The sequence below is a fragment of the Aotus nancymaae genome, unplaced genomic scaffold, assembly GCF_030222135.1.
Source record: "Aotus nancymaae isolate 86718 unplaced genomic scaffold, 86718_ANA_hifiasm-v0.15.2.pri h1tg000016l, whole genome shotgun sequence".
In the NCBI taxonomy this organism is placed as follows: domain Eukaryota; kingdom Metazoa; phylum Chordata; class Mammalia; order Primates; family Aotidae; genus Aotus; species Aotus nancymaae.
The window spans coordinates 38,320,879-38,343,234 of record NW_026988428.1 but is presented as its reverse complement, the minus strand read 5'-3'; the positions used below and the strand labels follow the sequence as shown (position 1 = coordinate 38,343,234).

Here is a 22,356-nt window from a genome sequence, read left to right as displayed (position 1 = left end):
TTTTATTCAAATTTTGAGATAGGATCTCACTTTGTCGCCTAGGCTGGAGCGCAGTGACACAATCACAGCTCACTGCAGCCTCCACCTCCCAGGCTTAATCAATCCTCCTGCCTCAGCCTCCTGAGTAGCTAGGACTACAGGCATGTACTACCATGCCCCGCTAATTTTTTTTTTTTTTTTTTTTTTTTTTTTTTGTAGAGATGGGATCCTGCTGTTGCCCAGGTTGTTCTCAAACTTCTGGCCTCAATTGATCCTCCCACCTCATCCTCCCAAAGTGCTGGGATTAAAGGCATGAGCCACTGCACCCGGCCTGCTTTTTTTTAAGAGACAAGGTCTTGCTGTCAAAGTCTTGCTGTCCAGTCAAGGTCACCCAGATCATAGCTCTGGACTTCCTGCAGAAAAACAGTGAGGTAAGGATTTTGAGTGGATCTGGGGAGATTCTAACTCTAAAGGACTTTAAAATAAGAGAAAGTCCTGCCAGGCCAGAAAGTATGGGTGTGGGGAGCAGTTATTTGACTTCAGGAGGGTACAGTTCAGCACAGATCCTTCCAGCCACTTGAGTCCAGTTTCTCTTCTTAGACTTCTTATTTGTCAAATTTATTCTTTAATCTTCCTTTTGGTCCCTCCCCACCTCCTTCTGGTGTCTGGATCATGTTTGGTTCAACAGATTTCGACAGAAGCTAGACAAGAGCTCCTGGACAGGAAGTGGTGCGATCATAGCGCACTGTAACTTCAAGCTCCTGGGTTTAAGCAATCCTCAGCTTGAGGTCTCCCAAAGTGTTAGGATTACAGATGTGAGCCACAGTTCCTAGCCCAATCTGCATTTTTAAAAAACACCCCGGATTATTCTAATATATATTAAACTTTGAGAATGTTTATCTTAGAGCCTCAACTTGTTCATCTATAAAATGGTAAGGATGATAACAAACATTTCACAGGGCGATTAATAAAAGGATTAAGTGATATAATATATTAAAAGTCCTGGCACATACAAAAGGTCTCCATAAATGTAATTTGAATAGGAATTGACTGACCAACATCATGGTGGTCCTACCCAGCTCACACCACACTCCCTTCAAATCCAAGTACCTTCTCTCTCCCAAGTCCAGATGGAGAAGACTGAGTTGGTTTGGATAGAAGCTGGTAATTAGAAAGTCCCCTAACAGAGGAAATGGGAGAAAGAATAGTCATGATCTTTCCTTTACAATTACAAACTTCATTAGGGAGGTTAAGGGACTTATCTAAGGTCACACAACTCATCCATCTCAATCAGGTTGTCAAGGCCTACAACTCAAGCTAATGGAACCTAACCATATCCCCAAACAATGAAGCTGTTAAGGCAGAACAAGCCTAATCATGCAATTAGCTTGGAGAGAGGCTGGAACCCATTTCACCATAGCTTCTGCAGTCTCAGCCCATCCAACGTTAATTAATTCTGTTGGTTGGCCCACAGGGGACTGTGAGTGTCTTGATGACGCTGACAGTGACTTGTTTACCTTGGCCTACATCCTCAGAGCACACAAAATGTGCTCAGTAAAAGTTTATTAAATAAATAAAAGGGAAAGGGGAAAATTAATCAGGTGTGAGGCTGTCTCCCAGAGCTCACAATGGAGATTTCTGAGCCAGGGTTTCTGAAACTAATGGTAAGCCCGAAGAGTAAGGTTGTAGGTTGACTTCCAGCACATGCTTCCCTTCGAGTTTCTCCTTCCCTCATTTACAGATCTTGTCCAGGAGCTCTTGTCTAGCTTCTGTTGAAATCTGAACCAAACATGATCCAGACACCAGAAGGAGGCGGGAGGGAGGGAAAAAAAAATTAAAGAATAAATTTGACAAATGAGAAGTCTAAGAAGAGGATCTGGACTCAAGTGGCTGAAAGGATCCAGGTGCTGGACTGTACCCTCCTGAAGTCAAATAACCCCCTACACACTCCTTACTTTCTGGCCTGGCAGGACCCTCTCTTATTCTAAAGTTAGGATCTCCCCAGACCGCTCAAAGTCCTCACCTCACTGTTCTTCTGCAGGAAGTCCTTCTCTCCTACCAACATCAGTTTTAATGCAAGCCCTCTGTTTCAGCCACATAGAATCTGGCACAGTAACGGTACCTTTCCCTGTAGAAGAGCACACTCAACCTTGTCCAGTCCTCATCCCGCCCTGAGGAAAACTGACAGCTTCCCCCAACTTTCGTTTGACCTCCATCCCTGCCTGTTTCACCACCAGCACTTCTTTGTGAGTTACCTTCAGTCCCTGCATGATGGGAAAAGCCTCAGATCCTGACTCCTGGAAGGCCACAGTCTTCCAGGAGTTCCAGCTCTAGGCAGCCATTGGCAGGAATAGACTCTGGCAGTGATAACCCCAACACCTCAGAAGAGCTCAGCTTCTCCAGCTCCTACAGTTCATTTCTTTGGATCACCATGGCTGGTGTTCTGGGGATTTCTAAAGCCCTCTGCCTCTGCTTCCAGCATCCACATTCCCAAAAAGATCATCATAAGTAGGGGGCTTAGGACAGGGAAGCCAGAGAAGGACTTCCTGCAGAAGAACAGTGAAGTGAGGACTTTGAGTGGGTCTGGGGAGCTCCTAACTCTGAAGGACTTTAGAATAAGAGAGGGGCTGGGAGTCAGGAGAAAAAGTCTATTTCCAGTTTGCATTCTTAAGACAAGATGAAATTTCAAAGGGATGTGAGGTCTTAAGGATGTTGGGAGTCAGGAAGGAGAGAAAAGGAAGAAACACCGATAAATCATCTGCCATAGTCAAGAAGAAGCGATTTTAAAAAGGGTGAGGAAGATGGAAATGGGAGGAGAATAAGGTGAAGGGCAAGATGGACAGAGTAAAAGGTGAAGTTGGTGTGCACACACACACACACACACACACACACACACACGGGGGACTGTCAGGTCTTGATCTCTCCACTTCACCAAACTACAACTGATGGATCTATGAGCAACCTGTCCTTTTCCTCCTCCCCCTTCCTCTCCTCATCCCTGGCACCTACCTGAGGATGGGGCCCTGGAGGTGGCTCCTCTGAACAGGAACAGGGTTTGCCATGGGAATCAAAGTTTCCTGCTTCAGAGTATCGAAATGCTGACCCCGCGGGCCCCAAGGCCCCTAAGGGGGGACAGCTTCCTCTTTGGCCCCTGCCTTCCTCCTCCAGTCCCAGTAGAACTGAGCAACTGACCAGGGAGAACTTTGGGGAGGGGCCTGGCTGCCTGAAGAAGAGAGTGGGGAGGCAGAGGCCCAGCCTACCGGAACTGGGTGAGAGGGGAGATTGCGGGAAAAGTTTCACATCTGAATCAGACGGAAAACAAGAATCTGTTCTCAGAAGAATCCCAGAAAGGCCAGAAATAGCACAGGCCAGCCCCTTGCTCTGAGGAGGTGGGGCTCCTCTTTGGAAAAAGGGGGTTAGCAAAAGGCTTAAGAGTGCAGGGACAGGGAACCATCCTGAATCTGTCACGGACAGGATGTCTGTAGAGGAAGGGGAAGGGGTCCTTCAAGACCCCCCAAAAGGAGCTCAGCAGATTCAGCTCCCTCTCAGGGTCTTTTTCTGGGGCCATTCTTCAAAACGAGCTTTAACCCACCTAACAGAATGGAAGCAAGACCTGGGAATGAACTTCCCACAGAGGAAGAAAAACAGTAGGGAGGGCTTCCTGAAGCTAGGTGTCAGGGGATCCTTACCCAGAGACCGGCTCAACAAGGAGGGAAGGGCCCTCCGCCCCCAAGCAGCGAATGAAAGTCAAGAGAAGTCATTCACAGAAACCAAGGGGTTGGGCAAATTAACACCCCCAGTCCCAGTTTTCTCATTTATAAAATGGAAATTGGGGAATAAACATGAATTAACCAGAGAGAGGTCAATCCAACTCAGAGGTAGGGAGAAGCGATGCAATAGTCCAGGAAGGGCCAAAAGAGGCACCCAGAAGGGGTCTGAGGACCAGGAACCCCTCTCTCGCCTTCAGACTTTGCTTTCGCCAAGGTTGGGGAGGGAAGAACCCAGCCTCTGCAGCTCCAAGTGGATGTGCGCACACAGTCCCAGCCTGCCTCCTGATTGGCTGCGAGATGACATCACCAATACATGTACACTGGGGCCGTGATTGGTCAGCTGAGGAGTTGGGCGGGGCTAAGAAGGACAGCCGGCGGGTGAAGCCCAACGCACTGGGGAAAAGAGTTCGGGGATCTGCAATCTCTTAGATCTAGGTCTGTGGCTGGGGGTGATGTGGTAAAGAGGATAAGGAACTAATGGGGTTGAGTACGTCAGTAGAAAGGGAAAAGAGAAGACACAGGCCAAGAGCTAGGATTTTATGACAGGAAGGTTTCCCTTTACCCCTACCCGTCAAAAGCAGGAAGAAATTAAAATACCTTGTCATTATGCCAAAGCCTTGAAGAATTAGAAACAAATGAAGTTTGGGAGTCTGCTGTTTCTCAGCTCCACTGAGTACTGGGACAAGTGGAAGTGGGCTTCAATCCCAACAAGCGAAGTGGAAGTCAAATATCTTAAGGCTGTTCTCTAGTGAACACCTGGTAGCCATGAAGCAGGGCTGCTGCAGATCTCGGAAGAAAAGAAAGTCACTCTCTCTGTATCCATCTCTTTCTCTGTGTCCCACCACCACCCTCCCCACAATGACCACACCAGCTGGCCGCCTAATCACCCCACTGCAGCCACCATAATTATTTGCCAATCTGACTTCTCACTGCAGCTGTGGAATCAACTGACCTGGAAGTCTGGCTCTATCCAACAGCACCACCTGAAGCACCCCTTTTCTAGCTCTTCTCCATGCCCTATACCCCTAGGCCGCACCCCAAAAACACCCTGGCCCTTTTCCCACCAAGCCTTCCTCTCTACCAAAACCCCAACACAGCTCCCTCAGTGCACCTTTGTCAGATCTGAGTGCTGAAGTGGAATCTGAACCTGGTGCTTTCTTCTCAGACAGGGAAACCCCAACTCTACTAAACTACAAAACATTAGCTGGGCGTGGTGGTGCCCACCTGTAGTCCCAGCTACTCGGCCTCTTAAAGTGCTGGGATTACAAGCGTCAGCCACCACACTAGACCCAGTGTCAGAGACCCTGAATGCCACCCAGGAGATGAGGACAAGTCATTTGGCATGTTCTGTGGACTTGCTTGCGTGGCAGGATGGGGCTGGGAGGGCAGATGGCAGCACACAGCCTGGAACACAACAACTTCGAACCCAGCCCAGCTTCCCTGCCTCATCTTGTACCCTCACTCCAGACCCTGCTACTCTACCCAAGTAAGTGCTAACCTCAACTCTCCTAATGAAAAGTAAAGGTTTCTGGCAAGGCATGGTGGCTAACACTTGTAATCCCAGCACTTTAAGAGGCCGAGGCAGGCAGATCACAAGATCAGAAGATCAAGACCTTCCTGGCCAACATGGTGAAACCTCATCTCTACTAAAATACAAAAAATTAGCCGGGCGTGGTGTTGTGCACCTGTAGTCCCAGCTACTCGTGAGGCTGAGGCAGAGGAATCGCTTGAACTTCCAAGCAGCGGAGATTGCAGTGAGCCAAGATGGTGCCACTGTCCTCCAGCTGGGTGACAGAGCAAGACTCGGTCAATGAAAAGAAAAGGTGTCTTAGACTAGAAAAGCCTCTAAGAGGATCTGTTGTCCTTTCCTCTGCTCTCTTACCCATTAGAACCAAAGCCGGTTGGACGAATGACTGCTCACCACTTCAGCCCACATATGTATGCCGCATCATTTGCCCTAGCCTGTTATCATTACTTACTGTTCCTAATAAGGAGGGATAATGGTCAACCATCATCCCTTCCTGGGGAAAAATTTCACACATATACTACCCACACATATACACACACCCCACACTCTACCTCTAAGGAGACTGTCACCTGGCTGGCAGGCGGGACATAAATGTGATGACCTTAACAAAGGGTCCAGTATGGATTTTCCTTTAGCCCTTAAATGTAGTTTAAAAATAGAAAGGAACCCAACTCTACTGCCTGCCCAGCCTGCACTGAAGAATAAGAGTTGAGAAAGGAAACAAAGGATGGGAGACTGACTCTGGTAAGAGAAGAGGGGATCTGTGCAGGTAAAGGGGTGGGCGTTTGGGAAGGGATTCACTGGCTGACATCGAGGCTCCAATATTTCAGAAATTGAAAGAACCAAGGAAATCATCTAATTCCAATAGAAAGAGAGTGTGACTTTAAAATCAGGAGACTTGTCTGGCTAGCTCAGTTGAAAAGAAAAAACTAAATTTTAAAAGAAATCGGGAAACTTTTGCCTAGATTTTATTACTGTGTGTGACCTTGGGAAAGTCGCTCTGAGCTTCAGTTTCCTGATGTGTAAAATGGGTAAATAATACATGCTTCACAGAATTTTCATGAGGACCTAATCAGATATGGTATGAGAACACCTTGGGAACTCTAAAGTGATACATGAATGCAAATGACAATTATTTAGTCCAAATCGTTAGTTTAGCAAATATTCATTGAGTCATTTATAAACAAAGTCCCATATGCCCACTCTTGCAGCCAGGACCCCTGACTTTCCATCCAGGCCTCAAATGGCACCTGGATATTTGCGGGAAACCTCTAGTCTCCCTGACACCACCACTCCAGACGTTTAGGACTTCTCTCTGTCTTCTTATTCCAGAGGCTCCGGGGAGGCAGTGGAGGCAGAGGCTGCAGAGTATGCAGAGCATGAAGCTCCAGAAACCAAGAACAACCAGCTCTCCACCTCACCCAAGCATTCCCACCCCCAACCCCCCACTCCCCTGGCTTCCATTGCTATACAGACAGCCCCAGTTCTGGCAGCTGGCTGGGCATTGTGGCGGGGGTGGCTCCATAGATAAAAATAGCCCCCCTGGTGGCATAGCTAGGGTGCCATCCTGGGAAGCACTGTTGACATGGCAGCAGTGGTGAGAGAGCCCTCAGCACTGGACAGAAGAGCTATGGGTGGGGGTGGGATAAGGGAAGGGAATGGGGCAGAGCCTGGGGAAGACTGGAAGATATTGGGGGAAGGACGGAAACCAGGACCGTGGAGGGAGATGAGGAAGAGGGGTAGGAGGTATTAAGGGGACAGGGAGGAAATGAAAGGAGATTTGAAAGGTGCTACATTAGAGAGTCTGGGAACACACTGAAGAAGTGGGGGAGTCTGCTTTCAGACTCCTCCTGTGCCTGTGTCTAAAGACAACTCCCCCCTGCCTTCTGACCAGAAGCCGTTCCTAACAGGTGTTCCTAGCAACAGCCCAGCACAACTCAGATCACATGAGGAAGGGAATAATCTAAGCAGCTTGAGCCTTAGCTCAGACTAATAAGAACCCAGGTGTCCTAGCTCCCAGCCCAGAACACAAGTGAGTCACCTCTCCGTCAGACTTCAGCCCTTGAGAGAGGGAAGAATTGGGAGGGGTGAGTGAGAAGGTCAGAGAAAGGCAAACTGAAGAGGAGGCTCCCAGTACCCAGTCCAGAAGAACGCTTTCTCCGGTTCATGTGTCCACCCCTCTTCTCCCTCCCTGCACCATTTGATTCTGCTCATTAGCCGCCTCCACAAGGACCACCACACTAGCCCTCCAAACCACATCCCAACATCTGTTCCCAGCAGATGTCCTGCTTCCAGGGGGCCTTCAACAGATGTTGAAGGTAGTCTGGGATGGGAAAGCAAATTAAAAGCTTGGCAAGAGTCTGACTGCAGGTGTGATGAGGGCAGCATGAGATTCTGGATCAGCAGGATTTGGGTCTGGTCCCAGCAGTGCCCCTAATTTACCAGCTATCTCTGGGCATCCGTTTCTTCCTCGGTAGCCTTTATGGTTCTCAGATTTAGGGCCTGGGTTGGAGGCACTAGGGAAGTAGGATGCTTGGGCCTCAATTTCCCAGTTCCAGAGTTCATCCTTTCTGACCGGATCACTGCTTCCCCAAATCAGCTCTAACCCAGTGCTTAAAAAAGAAGAGTAGCTTTTCTCTTTATCAAAGAAAAGTTCCATGAACTTTCCAGGAAGTTCTCCTGCAAATCTGTCTTCGACTTATTTCACTGCAATAAAAACAACAGCTAATTTTCTTGGCATTTCAAAGAAGAGCAGAAGGGGAGGGAACAGGAGGGACCAAGAAGTCTTCGAGGTGTCTCGTGCAATTTCATTTATCTTCCAGATTGGAATTTCTAAAGCAATTGCTTGGTAGAGACATGCTCATGGTTTAGGGAGCTTGGCAACACTGTTGGCATGTGTGTTCAATCAGTCCAGGCCCCAAGAAGTTTCCAAACAAGGTGGGCACAGAGGAAAGAACTAGGGACATGGTGCCAAGTAGATATGCAAGAGCTGATAGACAGGGGAGCAGGGAAGCCAAGGAATAGGAGTAAAAGGAAAAACTTCCCCAGTCCCCAGGTCCTGCCTGCCAGAGAATCACTAAGCCTCTTCCCGCAGCCAGCCCCCAGCCCTAGCCCTCAATCCCCAGCCAGCCAAGCTCCCTTCCCAACCTAAATGATGCCAACACCAGCTGGCCGCCTAATCACCCCACTGCAGCCACCATAATTATTTGCCAATCTGACTTCTCACTGCAGCTGTGGAATCAACTGACCTGGAAGTCTGGCTCTATCCAACAGCACCACCTGAAGCACCCCCTTTCTAGCTCTTCTCCATGCCCTGTGCCCCCAGGCCACACCCCAAAAACACCCTTGTCTTTTTCCCACCAAGCCTTCCTCTCTACCAAAACCCCAACACAGTTTCCTCAGTGCAGCTTTGCCAGGTCTGAGTGCTGAAGTGAAATCTGAACCCGGCGATTTCTTCTCAGACAGGAATAAGCTCCATAGACGCATCTCCAGCTGGAGGGTAGGAGCAGTTGCAGGACTGGGGGTTACCAGGGCAGAGGGGCAAGAGCACGGGTACTAGGGACGTCCCTGCATTGCATGGATAACATCCTTTTCCCTTCTCAGAAACCCTTTCTTCCCTGCTCAATTCCCATCTATGCCCCTTCCCAAAGGAAGGGAGGAATGGTCCCCAGTTCTCTTAGACCATATGGTCTTGCTCCCTTAGGGGACAATCTCATTATCTAACAACTTCCAGTCTCCCCAGTTGTCTCACCTCCACCCCACCTTCTGCCCTGGTTTTGTCCCTCTTTCTCTGCCGCTATCCTGAAGAGAGTTGGAAAATAGCTATTCGACTTCCTTACCTGAGAAAAATCAGTCCCCAGAGATTCAAAGGCAATTACTTGGTTTCCTCCCCAGAGTGGCTGGTAGGATGAGGTCACTGAGAAGGCAAAAGATATGTCTTACAGAAGACAGGAGTTGAGGCTGGACTCCGAAGGCCCCACAGGGTACCCATAGCAAGCTTATCCTGCACCATCACCACAGCAACCCCTCGGTGAAGGGAGGGAGCCACACGGAGTTTCTGACTCCTGGCCAAGGTGAGGCAGAAGTACTGACAGCAAGAGCGAAAGGGTCAGTCAAAGGGAATGGGGACAGAGAGAGGAAATGGGACAACTGAGAAGAGCAAAAGGGAGCCTTACAGCAAAAGCGAACCCAGAGAAAGAGGGGGCAAAGGAGAAAACAGAGGAAGAATCAAAGAAGACAAAATGAGAGAGAGCAGAGGAGTTGGAGACAAATCCCCAAGGATTCCTTTAAAGACTCAAAAGAGAGGGAAGACCTGTTTTCAAGGTTTTCTGCTCTTCCATCCCAGTCTGAAGGTGGCAAAAGGATTTTTTTTTAAGAGGTCGGGGAGGGGGGGTGTCTGGGAGATGGGGAGGCTACCATTCCTTTGATTTCAGGAACTGCCTGGCAGGGTGCAGTTATAAATGTCCAGGCTTTTTTCCTACTGAGTATCTCACCTGGTCTTCTAGGTCCATTCATCCCCAACCTTCTTCACCTGCCTCTGGGCAAAAGTGGCAAATGCAACCTCAAATGTGAAATCTCCTCTCTGTCTTTTTTCAAACCACCTCCTGAGGCTCCTGGACAAGCAGAGTGATGTTTGGATTCTAAGAGACTTTAGTGATTTTCTAAAATACGACGTGGTATACCTGATGTTACCCTCAGGCCTAGGGGCTTGAAATAAATGTCAGAAGGGAATTCTCCAATGTTCATAGAACCCACCTATGGCAGCCCCTCGGCTCCCTACACTCACCTTGTCTCAGAACTGCAACTGCTCCATCCATTTCCAGTTTGACCATTGGGAAAAGACGGTAAGGAGTAAGTTCCTCTCCTTTCTTTTGACCTCAGTGGCCCACATCCTTCATAATATAGCCCAATCCTGGCACTTTGCAAGGCTGAGGTGGGCAGATCGCAAGGTAAGGGGTTCGAGACCAGGCTGGCCAACATGGTGAAACCCCATCTCTGCTAAAAATACAAAAAGCCGGGCATGGTGGCACACCTGTAATCCCAGCTAATCGGGAGGCTGAGGGAGGAGAATTGCTTGAACCTGGGAGGCGGAAGTTGCAGTGAGCTGAGATCAAACCACTTCACTCTAGCCTGGGTGACAGAGCAAGACTCCATCTCAAAAGAAAAAAAAAAAGAACTCAGAGAGATTATGTGACTTAAACATTACACAGCTGTAATTGTTTGAGCAGGAATGTGAACTCCAACTCAAGTCTCCCAATATTCCCCATGTTCTTCCACTACAACCACCCTGCCTCCCTGCTTTCCTCCCTCCAGCCACCTATCCTGACCAGAGGTTTGTGAAGTTCTTCCTTGGGGCTGAATTTGATCCCCTATCTCTGTACCTTACCTTCAACTTAATGCAGGAATTTTCTACCCTCTACCTTCTCAGAGATACCACACAGTCCTCATTCAAGACAAAGCTGATGGAAGAAATAGAGACAGGAGACATCTGATGGAAAAGTGGGGTATGAAACCCAGGGAGGAGAGATTCCCTTTGCCACAGCTGGAAGAGGAGGAAGGACTAATCCAGTGAAGACAGCACCAAAAAATCATCCCCACCAAGGTATGAGAAAAATGACACTCCTTTTTCTCCAGAGGTCCAGGGAACCATAGTTTATGCTGCAATATTCACAGCAGCTCCACATCCATAGGCAGGAAAAGGAGAATGGCAGCATGATTTTCAAAACTGGTAAGAGCCACAGAAGATCACTCCAAGGGGCATATACAAAAAGACAGCAAAAGGCAGGGTTAAATCAACGAGGCACCCAGTCCCTCAGCTTCTTCTTCTCATCCACTGGAACTTCCCAGGAATGTCAAAAAATCTGAGTGTCACAAATACATACACAATCTCACACATAGATATTATCCCATTATCTACATGCACATATGCATCATCTCATAACTAGGACAATTTCAGGTATTCAGGTAAGTGCACACCTTCCCAACACATTTATTATCACACGTGCCACTTATAAAAACAGACACATCTTCATGGAGCTCTGTCCCCAGCACACATACCAACCTTTACCCAAACACATATGTATACGTGTCAGGCAGGCATTCACAATTTCTTCCTAACATATCTCATTCACACAGTCCAAACACCAGTTTCTAGATCTTCTCTGTAACTCCTTCAGTTCCAGGCTCTGTCTTGAGGTCCCCAAACCCCACACCTTTTAAGCATCACCCTCTCAAAACAACCACATCATCATCATCTCCCTTTCCTCCATCTCCATTTCCTACTCCTCCCCCCACCACTCAACAAACATGAAGGGATACACGCACCACAGAATTAGAGACAGAACTGGACCTCGTGACATATGTACATATATTCACTATTTCATTTGTTCATTCCTTCATTTAACAGCATTTATTGAGTACCTGTTATGTTCAAGGTATCACACTAGACTCTGATGAAACTAAGATAAGCAAAAATAATCCCAAATGGGTTTCCTGCTCCAGCTCATCTATAATGACCTTGAACCACAGCATAAAATGTTAAGCCTAGACTTTCAGGGTCCTGAGTATGTACCATGTGGGGAAAGAAGAGAAAGGAACTATATCTATACTGTCACAAAGGAAGGGGGAAGTTCTATCTGTAAAATGTAAAATTCCAAGAGAAACTGGAGCAGAGAAAAAAGAGCGATGCTCATACCATCCTGAGAGAAAGAGAACGCATATTTATGCTTTTCCTATGTATATAAGCCCCCTAAAGAAAAAATGAGGCAGAAACCCAGAGTGGTAGAATTTCATCACTGGGTGGGTGTAGCAAAACAAGGAATAGGGAGCCTCCCCCACTCTCCACACCACTTGATGGAGTTGAAACAGATTACAAGCTCTGTAGGAAGAGGGACTATGTCTGTTTCGTCCACCACTGACTGTATCCTCAGCATCCAGCATGCCACCTGGCCCATAGAAGGTACTCGAGAAATAGCTATTGGATGAATAAATAAATGAGCTGAGGATGGCAAATCAATGTCTGCTTATCATTTTTCTTGATTCACAAAAGACATAGAAAATTATGTCTACCTCTTCTGGTCTTCCTCCCATTCCCTAAAGCCCTCTGATCTCAGAGAAGGGTAGACAGCCAAGTCAAATACTTCCTCTGAGGGTCAAAGATGCTTAAAGTCATCCTGGCCAACTCATCACCTCCAGATGCCTCTTTCACCCTCACTCATGCCTCGGTTTATGCGTCTGCTTAATTAGGGAAATTGTCCTGAAGATAGAGGTAAAATCACACAGTTAAGAGACCCTCTTCAGCTCATATGATCCAGATTAGATTCTGAATTTATTTTTGACAATGTCTTAGTGTGGGAAACAGAATTCCTGGATGCTCTTCCCAATAAAAAAAATTGCCCTGCACGATTATATTATTGTGGGCTTTTTATCCAGAGTCAGAAACACCAGGCCTAGTCTCCCAGAAGAAAGTTTGGATGTCCTAATGAGAAATTTAAAAGGTAGAGAGGGGGAAATAGCATGTGTTGAGTAGAAGGATCTAGATAGATAGTTAGGTAAATACATACACGGATATATTCCATGTTTCCATTTCCATGCAGTACCCAATCCTAAGATAATCATATCTATTTCCTATTTCCAGACTTAGCAACCCTTTCCTACCTTGGCCAAAGGGGGGGAACCTTTATTTCCACTTAAAAGGGGGAACATCTCCTTTCTCACCTCTTCAGAAACCACTCCATTGAGAGAGTTGGGAAACTCCCACCTCTTACCCAGCAAAGCCCTAAATCCTTTTATTTCCCTTTATCTAATTGTCAGAGCCTCCCCAATATTCAAAAAGGCAAAATCCAGTGAGCCATCAACATCGATCAAGTTGGGATCTACCTTGATATCAACATCTTTCTCTGCTTTGAGGACGTGCGACTGCGAATCTATTCCTGCCCATTAATAATCAGGAGATTATACTTTTTTGGGCAAGTTACATTCCATGTATCTAGCTTTATTTTTTCCTTGCTAACTTAATTGTACAAAGCTAGCATTCTTAAGGACCAGACTGCTGAAGTGAGTGAAGACCAGAATGATCTAATCAATAAGAATAGGATTCCTCGTCCACCCTAATCTCATGTAAGGACATCTCAGCTAAGGCCCTCTGGAGGGAAGCTGCCTCTATTCCCTTCTCTTCCCAGGTTTCCTGCCTCCTCCTGCTGGAAATCCTCTTCTCTCACCATTGAGCACTTCTCACACTAAAGGAAGAAAAAGCAATTCATTTTTGGGAAAGGCTTTTGGTTAGAAATGTGTGGGAGATAGTGAAGCTAGTGATGTCCACTCTTTTGCAGGGCCCTGTTACCTGGAATAGAGGCAGGGTCAGTATCATGAGCCACTAGTGCCAGGAGAGCCATCCTGAGACGTGTTGAATTCTCCCATTTATGGACCTGGGGCCCTTATTCAACTATTTCCTTATCTGCCCCTTTCCCCAGCTCATTTAACATTAACAGAGCATCATATTCTATCAAAATCACACAGCGCTCCTCCCAAAAAAAAATCACACAGTGCTCCTCCCAACAAAAATCAATTCAATCCGGTTTTCCATTTTTTCATCCCAGAAGTCATTCCAAGGCTGCGCTTCATAGAGCCCAGCAAATTGGATTGGCCAGAGGCAGCCAAGGAGGGGGACTGAGAAGCACATTTGGATTCCAAGCCTTGTTGCTCACTATGCCTCAGTTCTCCCTAAGGCCTCTCCAAGTAGCTAGTGTATAAATCGGACCCACCTGCCATAGAAAGGTGTCATCTTATCACCACAGTTAAGTATTGAAAGAACAATATAACATAAGCATCTATCCATCCCCTACCCTCATCGCTCCCTCTACCAGACCCAGAAATAGAAAGCTTCAGTGGTCACTATGGAGGATACTGGGGAGGAAATGGGTTCGGGCTATGTTTACTGTGTTTCCTCTCTAAACATCCATAGTCTCCTATCTATTTCCTCGTTCCTGGGGCCATGGATTCATCTCGGAGAGAGGGACATCTTCTCTTGTTCCCTGATTAAGAATCAACAGACTGTGGAGATTTCCCGACGGCAGCAGCTGACTGGGAGACAAACATGGTGCCTGGCTTGTCTTTGACCCAATCCTCTTTTTTTCTAAGGAGCGGGAGGAAAGTTCCGTTCCTCCCCTGGAACTGGAGTATGAGATACCTGAGTTCGTCCTTCCCCCATTTATACCTCCCCAATGCCGTGGTACTGAAACAATAGGAAAAGATGCCCAAATGTGCTTGGAGATCCTGGAAGACCCTATATAAACAAAAAGGCTTTGATTAAGCCAGTTACCTTGCCTTTGTCAATTAATCTTTCTTCACCATCATCATCTCCTTCAGCTTCCAGATGGGGGCTCCAACCCCCGCTCCAGATTCCAGGTGGGTACCCTCATCATTAATATATAGAGTAAGTTTCCAGGCCCCAAGAGATGAGCAGCTCAGGCATAGGGTGTCCCCCACCCCCACTCCCTGTGCAGGAGGCAGAAACTACCAATCCCAACTGAGATACATGTGACCCACAGGTTGGCACAAGTATTCCCATGCAGTAGATCTAAAGCTGTGTGCAATCACGCTACATACCTCTGCGACCTGCGGTCACTCATGCACACACATGTCATGTGGCCCACATCTGCACAACTCTGCACATGGATACGTGTGAGTCAGCCTGGCACTTCTGCTGCCCTCCTGCAGCCCTGACACACTGCATATACTGTGCCCCCTCTAAGCGCTGCGTGTGTCAGCCAGGGGTCCACAGGCACAGGCACATCGTTACCTTTGCAACTCCTAAGCCCGCTCCAACTGGCCGGCTTGCTCCGCACATGCCTTGCACATGTGGCCTGGCCACGCATGTCAGGGCCGTGTTTCCTCGCACCTGCCAACATGTGTGCTGGAGAGAACCAGCCCACAGCCCAGCTCCAGTTATCCCCGCTCCTCCTCCCGCTCAGGCTCCCTAAGGTCCCTTCCCCCCATTCCCGGGCCGGGGACTTACAGAGACCGAAGCTTAATCCACATCTTCTTGCTGGGGGCCGACTTCAGCTCCAGGGGTGACGGGCAATCCGACTCCTCCAGCATCTCTGGAGGACTGCGGGGGGACAGCTCCATGCTCAGCCACGGTCTACGGAACAGAGGGAGGAGACAGCACCTCGGCTCAGCTTTCAGCCCCCAGCCGAGACCCTCACCCCCCATCCCAGGCCCTTCCCACCTGCGGCTGGCGTGGACCAGCCAGGCCGGTGTCTCTGGGCTCGGCCCAAGCTGGCAGAGCTGCAGTTCCTGCGGCTCCTCCTCTCCCGCTGCCCAGCCGAGCTTTGGGCTCCCAGTCCAAGCTCTCCGCGCCGCCGCTGCTGCTGCCGCTGCCGCTACCGCCGCCGCCGCCGCCGCCGCGCGCTGCCAGAGCCGCCTCCTCGCCTCTCTCCTCCTCCCCCGGCCGGGTTCCCCCCTCCCTCTGCTCTCCCTCCCTTCTCCTCAGCTTGCCCGCCAGTCTCTCACTCCTCACAGCCACTCCTCCCCCTCCCAAAGGAACGATTGGAAGCCGGGGGCACACACAGACAGAAGCGCCCAAGGGCGAGCGCACGCACACAGGCGCCGGGGACGAGAGACTGCGTGTGCCCTGTGCGGGCGGATGTGAGTGCGTGTTTACAGAGCGCAGCGCAGGCGGCGGGCAGGACTTCGGTGTGGGTGGCTGTGTGGGTTCTCTCCGTGTGTTTTGAGTTTCTGTGTTTGAGCGTGTGGTTCCGTGTATCCACGTGTGCCTAGCTGCCTGCGTGTCCCATGTGTGAGTGGGGGGTAGGGGATAAGCACGCATCTTTCCCTGCTAGACCTGGACTCGGAACCCAGTCAGAGCAGACCCCACCTGTGCGCCTGTCTTGGAAAAGTTCAGGGTGTGCTCTGAGCTGTGATGGCATCACACACTTGGCCTCAGGTCCCTCGGTTGATCTTCCCCACCTATCTCAAGACCGTGGCCTTCTCCATGGTGCCTCTGCCTGCCTGCCTAGCAGATAGGAATCTCTTCCAAGTTTAAAGCTCTCCAGAGCAGGCAGCACCACATCTTCTTCTTTGACTAGGTAATAACTCTACACGGCCGGGAAAGCATTCCTGATGTCAAAACCCCTCCTGAAGCACTTCCAGCTCGTTTCTTCTGTTCTGTCTTCAGAGAAAGAAATCTGGAGCTAAAGGCCCAGCACAAAACAGCATGGCTGGTTAAGAAACATTTGTGGAAGGAGTGAATTGGAATTTGAACTCAACACCTTGTAAAAGGGTAAAGCTTCCTCCATCCAACTGAGTCCTACCTGGGACTCTTGCAGGAACCACCTCTCTTCTCAGTATTGTTCTCCCCCTTAATGACCACGTGCTTTGGCATTGGGGAAACTCCTATGTCAACAGAAAGAGGAGATATATCACTAACTGCTGAATCCAAAACAGGCCACTAATCCAGGATCCCAGAATGTGAATTTTAATTTCAAAAAATTCTGGAGGTTGGAAGGAGGAGTGATCCGGAGAAGGTATTTACTCTGTTCTAAATACTGAGTGGAGGCTCCCCATTCCTAGTCAAAGGAGGGAGAAAACAAGTGAAATGGAAAGGTGAAGAAAAGGATGGACTGTCGCAGCTAAGACTCCTAACATGAAAGAATCTCCAAGTTAGGTGCACATTTAGATCCAGCAGAATTATCAGCAGAACCAGCTCCCAGAAAGTGCAGAGGCAGAAAGAGATGGCAGAGTCAGAGATGGAGAAAGAAGCAGAAAGAATAATGGGACTTCCCAACCTCTATCCATCTACCTTTAGCACACACACAGATAAATGAACATAAGTAGAAGAACAGATCCAGCCAAGAAACAGCTGCCACTGTGACCCTAGTCACACTCCTACACAGTCCGTTTCTGAAAATTTGGGAGCAATCTCCTCATCAACTGAAAATGAAATGGGCTGGAAACTACAAAAGAATTGCAAATTAGGATTGTGCTAAAGAGTTCTAATTAGTAAATTAGGATTAGAGCTAAGGAGTTTCCAAATTTAGGCAGATCTTTAAACTAGAATAGGTAGGAAAGAGGCAAGAGGTACATCCAGAGGGATCCGTCAACATTTCTTGTTAACACAGTGGCACATCCTGATCTCCCAAGACCCCCTGCTCCTGACTCATTTTAAGGGTAATTCACAAAAAAAAAAAGAGAGAGAGAGAGAAGTTATTCATGAAAGATACGTAAATAGAGTTCATCTACTCTAATCCCCTTCATTTAATAAATGGGAAAACTTCACAGACAACACAGTGTGATGAAAAAAGTACAAATAAAAATAAATGAGAACTAACTAAACTAACCCAGAAAAATTACACGGTCCCACGGAGAGTAAGTGATAAAACCAGAGCCAAGTCTACCAGCCTTTTCCACTCTGTGGCTCTCTTTCACTTTCTTTAATCACCAGTCCTGGTGTTTAGTCTCAACCTCATTCCTCTTGTTGCAATACAATCCCATTTCTACCTTGCTGCATCTTTAAAGAGATAAGAATAGGATATACTTGTTCCATTCAGAGGCTCAAAAGACAACTATTCTCTCCCTGTCTTTTCCTCTTGTCCCCAACCCCCACCTTTCCCAGGCTCCTTCTCATTCCTCTCCTTTTCAGCTTCTAAACTGCCCCCTACCCCTAGGAGGCTCTGCCTCCTCACTCCCCTAACCCCACAATTCTTTCCAACAAGCTTTGAGTTTGATAGAGACCAAAAATGATGCTTTGGCAGCAGGTGACGGATGGATGTGATCTGCCTCCTACAGGAATGCTATTTAAAGGGGCAGCCTCACAATCCTCTCCTTCCAAAGTGACAAGAGAAAAGTCTGCTCCTCAATCTCTCCAGAGCTGCAAACTCAGCTCAAGTTAACTTCTGACTTCCTCAACCTGCAACGTGGCCCGCTGCTCCTGCTTCCTATTCAAGTGGGAGGGAGAGTACTTGACAACTCATTGAGGTGTGGGGGCTGAAGGGGGATTCAGCTTCATCTCCTTTGATGACAGGTACTTAGGAGAAGCAGGAGGCCCTGTGGGGAGGAGGACTGGAAGAACACGCTTCCCCCAACCGCGTGAGTGCATTTCAGCCATGTGCCAGCTTCTTCTCAAAGTCAAACTTTGTTGGAGAAGAATTGATATAAGCATGAGGACCTAAGGTTAAGGAAGCCTTGTCCCTAGCTCAGACCTGCTTCCCTCCTGGATCCTGGTGCTCACCCCACAGTTGTTCCCTTCCTGCAAAGCAAAGTGCTACAGGGCAACATCCTGTTGGCCAGGCCCTGGACCTTCTGCCCTTTTTTTTTTTTTTTGGAGACAGGGTCTCACTCTGTCACCCAGACTGGAATGCAATGGCACCATCTTGGCTCACTGCAACCGCTGCCTCCTGGGTGCAAGCAATCATCCCACCTCAGCCTTCCAAGTAGCTGGGACTACAGGCAAGAGCCACTATGCCCAGCTAATTTTTGTATTTTTTTTGTAGAGATGGAGTTTCGCAATGTTGGCCAGGCTGGTCTCAAACTCCTGAACTCAAGGGACCTACTGGCCTCCGTCTCCCAAAGTGCTGAGTTTACAGGCAACAGGCACCACACCCAGCTAATTTTCTGTATTTTTGCAGAGACAGGGTTGCATCTCGTTGCCCAGGCTGGTCTCAAACTCCTGAGTTCAAGCGATCCGCCTGCCTCCCAAAGTGCTGAGATTACAGGGGTGAGCTACACAGCTGGCTCACAGCCCCTTCTGCACTTTGAAGTTGGCCCACCTGCCAACTTGATTGAACACCATGGCAGGGGAGGCAGTGTTTCCACTGTCCAAACAAAAGGGAACACCTCTGCAAGTATCTTGCCCCAGGCCTTGTGGGAGGGATAATTCCACCTCACTGCTGCAAATAAGCTAATGGAGATTTTAATGAAAACACTGCATTAATGAAAATGCTGAGGCTAGAAGCTACTCTGTGCCTGTAAGACAAAACAATTGGGGTAAGAATTTCTGACATCCATTCTTTATTTCCTTTGAGCCTAAGTAAAGCAAACTTACAACCTGGAACACAACTTATTGACAACTCATTGAGGTGTGGGAGCTGAAGGAGGATTCATCTTCATTTCCTTTGATGACAGGTACTTAGGAGAAGCAGGAGGCCCTGTGGGGAGGAGGACTGGAAGAACACTCTTCCACCAACCGTGTGAGTGCATTTCACCATTTACTGTGTCCCAGGTTGTAAGGGGACAGAGACCCTCCTGATAAAGGAAGCAAAATGCCTGAAATGCTGTTCGCCCCTAGACATTCACTTTTTGCTTCAGGTGGTAAAGGCCATCATGTCCTCACCTTCTCCAATTTGCTCCTTCTGAGGTCTCTGGATTCTAAAACCCAAGCCTTCCCTTGTGAAGAGTCAGACCAGGTAGGTAGAAAGGTCTGGGACTGAACATCAGACTTGGGTCCCAGTTCTAGTTCTACTGCTAAACATGTGACCTTCATTAAGTCATTTAATATTTCTAAATATGTTTTCTGACCTGAAATAGGAAAGCCTTCCCTGGCTACTTTGCAGAATTGCTATAAGGATGCAAAAGCCTTTGAAAAAGTGTAAGTGGTAGAGAAACATGTGTGTATAATTATATGGTTTACGAAAAGATATATCAAATGACAAAATTTTAGAAATAGAGAATATATCTGTGTTACCAGGGGCTAGGGATGGGGAAGGGGGTTTCAGGAGGGGAAGCGGGCTTGGTTGTAAAAGATCAATATGAGGGATCCCTGTGGTGATGGAACTGTTCCGTATCTTTTTTTTTTTAATTGTTAATTTTTGAGACAGAGTCTTGCTCTGTTGCCCAGGCTGGAGTGCAGTGGTGCAATCTCGGCTCAATGCAACCTCTGCCTCCCGGATTCAAGCAATTCTCCTGCCTCAGCCTCCTGAGTAGCTGGGACTACAGGCACCCGCCACCACACCCAGCTAATTTTTGCATTTTTAGTAGAGACCGGTTTCACCATGTTGGCCAGGAGGGTCTCGATCTCTTGACCTCATGATCCACCCACCTCAGCTTCACAAAGTGATGGGATTACAGGCATGAGCCACCTCATCCAGCCCTATCTGTATTATTTGTTACAAGTGAAGATGGATTACTATCTCAATAAAATTTTTCATTAAAAAAAAAAAAAAGCATTCTGTCTACCCTGCAGCAACTTGTCTTGCTCTCCTCTGGGAGGCTCCTCTTAAGCAGTTCTACATGCAGATGGAGGAGGGGTCTCTATCCCCTCAAGCAGAAAAATATAAGCATATAGAGTAGTTGTTCAGGTACTTCTGAGCCTTCTCTTCCTCATCAACTTTACTCTCAGTCTCATAAGCCTGACACTGAATCATTCCTTAGTATATAAGGTCCTTCCCATAGCAAGGAAGGAGGATTAGCTGATGCACGAAGCGGGATTCTCTATCGCTTCCATCCTAAAGAGCAGACAATTGTTGCTAAGAAATATTTGTATGTTGATTATGGGTGCCAAGTTAAGAAAGTATTGACTAAGCCTGGGTCTCAAGAAATAAAAAGCAAACACACGTACAAGACCCCAAAACAGCTATCAAATAGATTTAATGAAGGCTGAATGATTTTTGCTGAACACCAACAGTTGTTTTCCTTTCATCATGAAAGTATGGACATGACCCTAATTAATCAACTAGCTAATTATATTTGTCAATTCCAACCACTCTAGACCCGTGACATATATGATCTGTTTCTTCAGTTCCCCCTGGCACTGGGTACACAGAAGTGATGCATGGCGGCCACTATTTCCCGCCAACAAGTTAACTAAACCTAGTTCAGTGCTATCTTGAATGCCCCAGGCTCTGTGACACTTGAAATTCTAATTAGCGTAGAAAAGGGCTAAGTTGAAACAGCTTGTACTCCCTCAAGGATACCCACTCTCAGGGCTGTACAACCTAATGAGGTCTGTGAAATTTAAGATCCAGAAGAGAAATCCCTGCCTGGAGCAACATAAGTACCCAGGCTGACAAGACGATTTGGGGTTAAATGAATCCTCCCAATAGAAGACAGAGTACTCCCAAATGGTATGGGAGGAAAACCCAACTGAGTCTGGTCCAATAAGCTGTCATGTGACCTAGAATTGGCCCAGACTAACTGACCTTCTGCTGTGGGTTGTGGAGATATCAAAGCAGGAGGGGTTCGAGCATGAGAGAGCTTGTTACACGCAATGTGGTAGAGCAGGTGGGCAGGGAAAATCTCTGAAGGGCATGTCCTCCTTGTCCCAGTGGAAATGCAGTCAAGCTGGGGGCAAAGGAAGAGACCCAATGACTCCTCAAAGAGCCCCACAAAGGAAAAGAGGGGCTCCTTTGCTGGTACTCTGCAGTAGGAGCAGGCTGAATGTTTGCTGAACACATTTGAAAAAGGAAGAGAGAAGATAATGGTCCTAATGAATGTGCAGGAGACAATAGCAGCTCCAGTGGGAGGATTATAAGCTCATTATGGTTTAATATGATGATTGATCATCTCTGCCCGCCAGCATTATCCTAAGAATAGTGATGAAGGTCAGAGAGGCCCATGCCTGTCAGAGCTCAAGCTCAAGTCACCAGAAGATAGAAAATATACTTGTACATTACTCCTTTTTCATTGTAAAATTCACACATGTGGCCCCACACCCTAACTTTTTCCATAAACTATCCTCCATGCCTCCAGCCTGCCTCACTGCTCTATGATTTTTCAGCCCTGGATCATTCTTCCACAGATCTGTTCATCAGCTCTGGCTCCTGACCCTCTCCTTAGTGACCCCACCCCTTGAGAGAGTGACCACAGCTTCCACTATGGCAAGGGATGAGGAAGGTCCAAAGGGCTCTTCAGTGGGTACTGGCAGGCACTCGGTTTAGGTGGAAGGCCCGGGACACCTCCCGATAGGCATTTCGAAGCAGGACATAAGGGAAACAGGACTCCAGCATGTCCAGGGTAAGAAAAGATGACTCCTCCACCACCTGGAAGAGATAGGGCCAAGAGATGAGAACCTTAAGTAGAGCATTTGTCTCTGATATGCTGTTCCTTTTTGCATTATTCCCAGGCCCTCTGAGGCCCTGAGAGTTA

The 22,356-nt window shown here is 47.9% G+C and overlaps 2 protein-coding genes across 9 annotated transcripts in view; both read right to left on the bottom strand.

Moving 5' to 3' along the window:
* The window catches only part of PDE1B (phosphodiesterase 1B), a 30,158-nt gene extending 14,469 nt beyond the window's left edge, over positions 1 to 15,689 (bottom strand). The window contains exons 1-2 of one of the 5 annotated variants that reach the window (XM_021665976.2): positions 15,506 to 15,689; positions 15,293 to 15,418 (exon numbers count right to left, since the gene is read on the bottom strand). In XM_021665976.2, the coding sequence (XP_021521651.1) occupies positions 15,293 to 15,405 (113 nt within the window). In that variant the 5' untranslated portion in view covers positions 15,406 to 15,418; positions 15,506 to 15,689. Of the gene's footprint in view, positions 1 to 2,988; positions 3,906 to 4,346; positions 4,594 to 10,063; positions 10,091 to 15,292; positions 15,419 to 15,505 lie in introns of those variants that run through there. The other 4 variants (XM_021665981.2, XM_021665978.2, XM_021665977.2 and 1 more) reach the window with 4 other exon arrangements.
* Positions 15,690 to 20,840: 5,151 nt separating this feature from the next.
* NCKAP1L (NCK associated protein 1 like) overlaps positions 20,841 to 22,356 on the bottom strand; it is a 43,189-nt gene continuing 41,673 nt past the window's right edge. For all 4 annotated transcript variants that reach the window (XM_012450374.3, XM_012450377.3, XM_012450375.3 and 1 more), the window contains one exon: positions 20,841 to 22,250. In XM_012450374.3, coding sequence (XP_012305797.1) covers positions 22,119 to 22,250 — 132 coding nt within the window. In that variant the 3' untranslated portion in view covers positions 20,841 to 22,118. The remainder of the gene's footprint in view (positions 22,251 to 22,356) is intronic.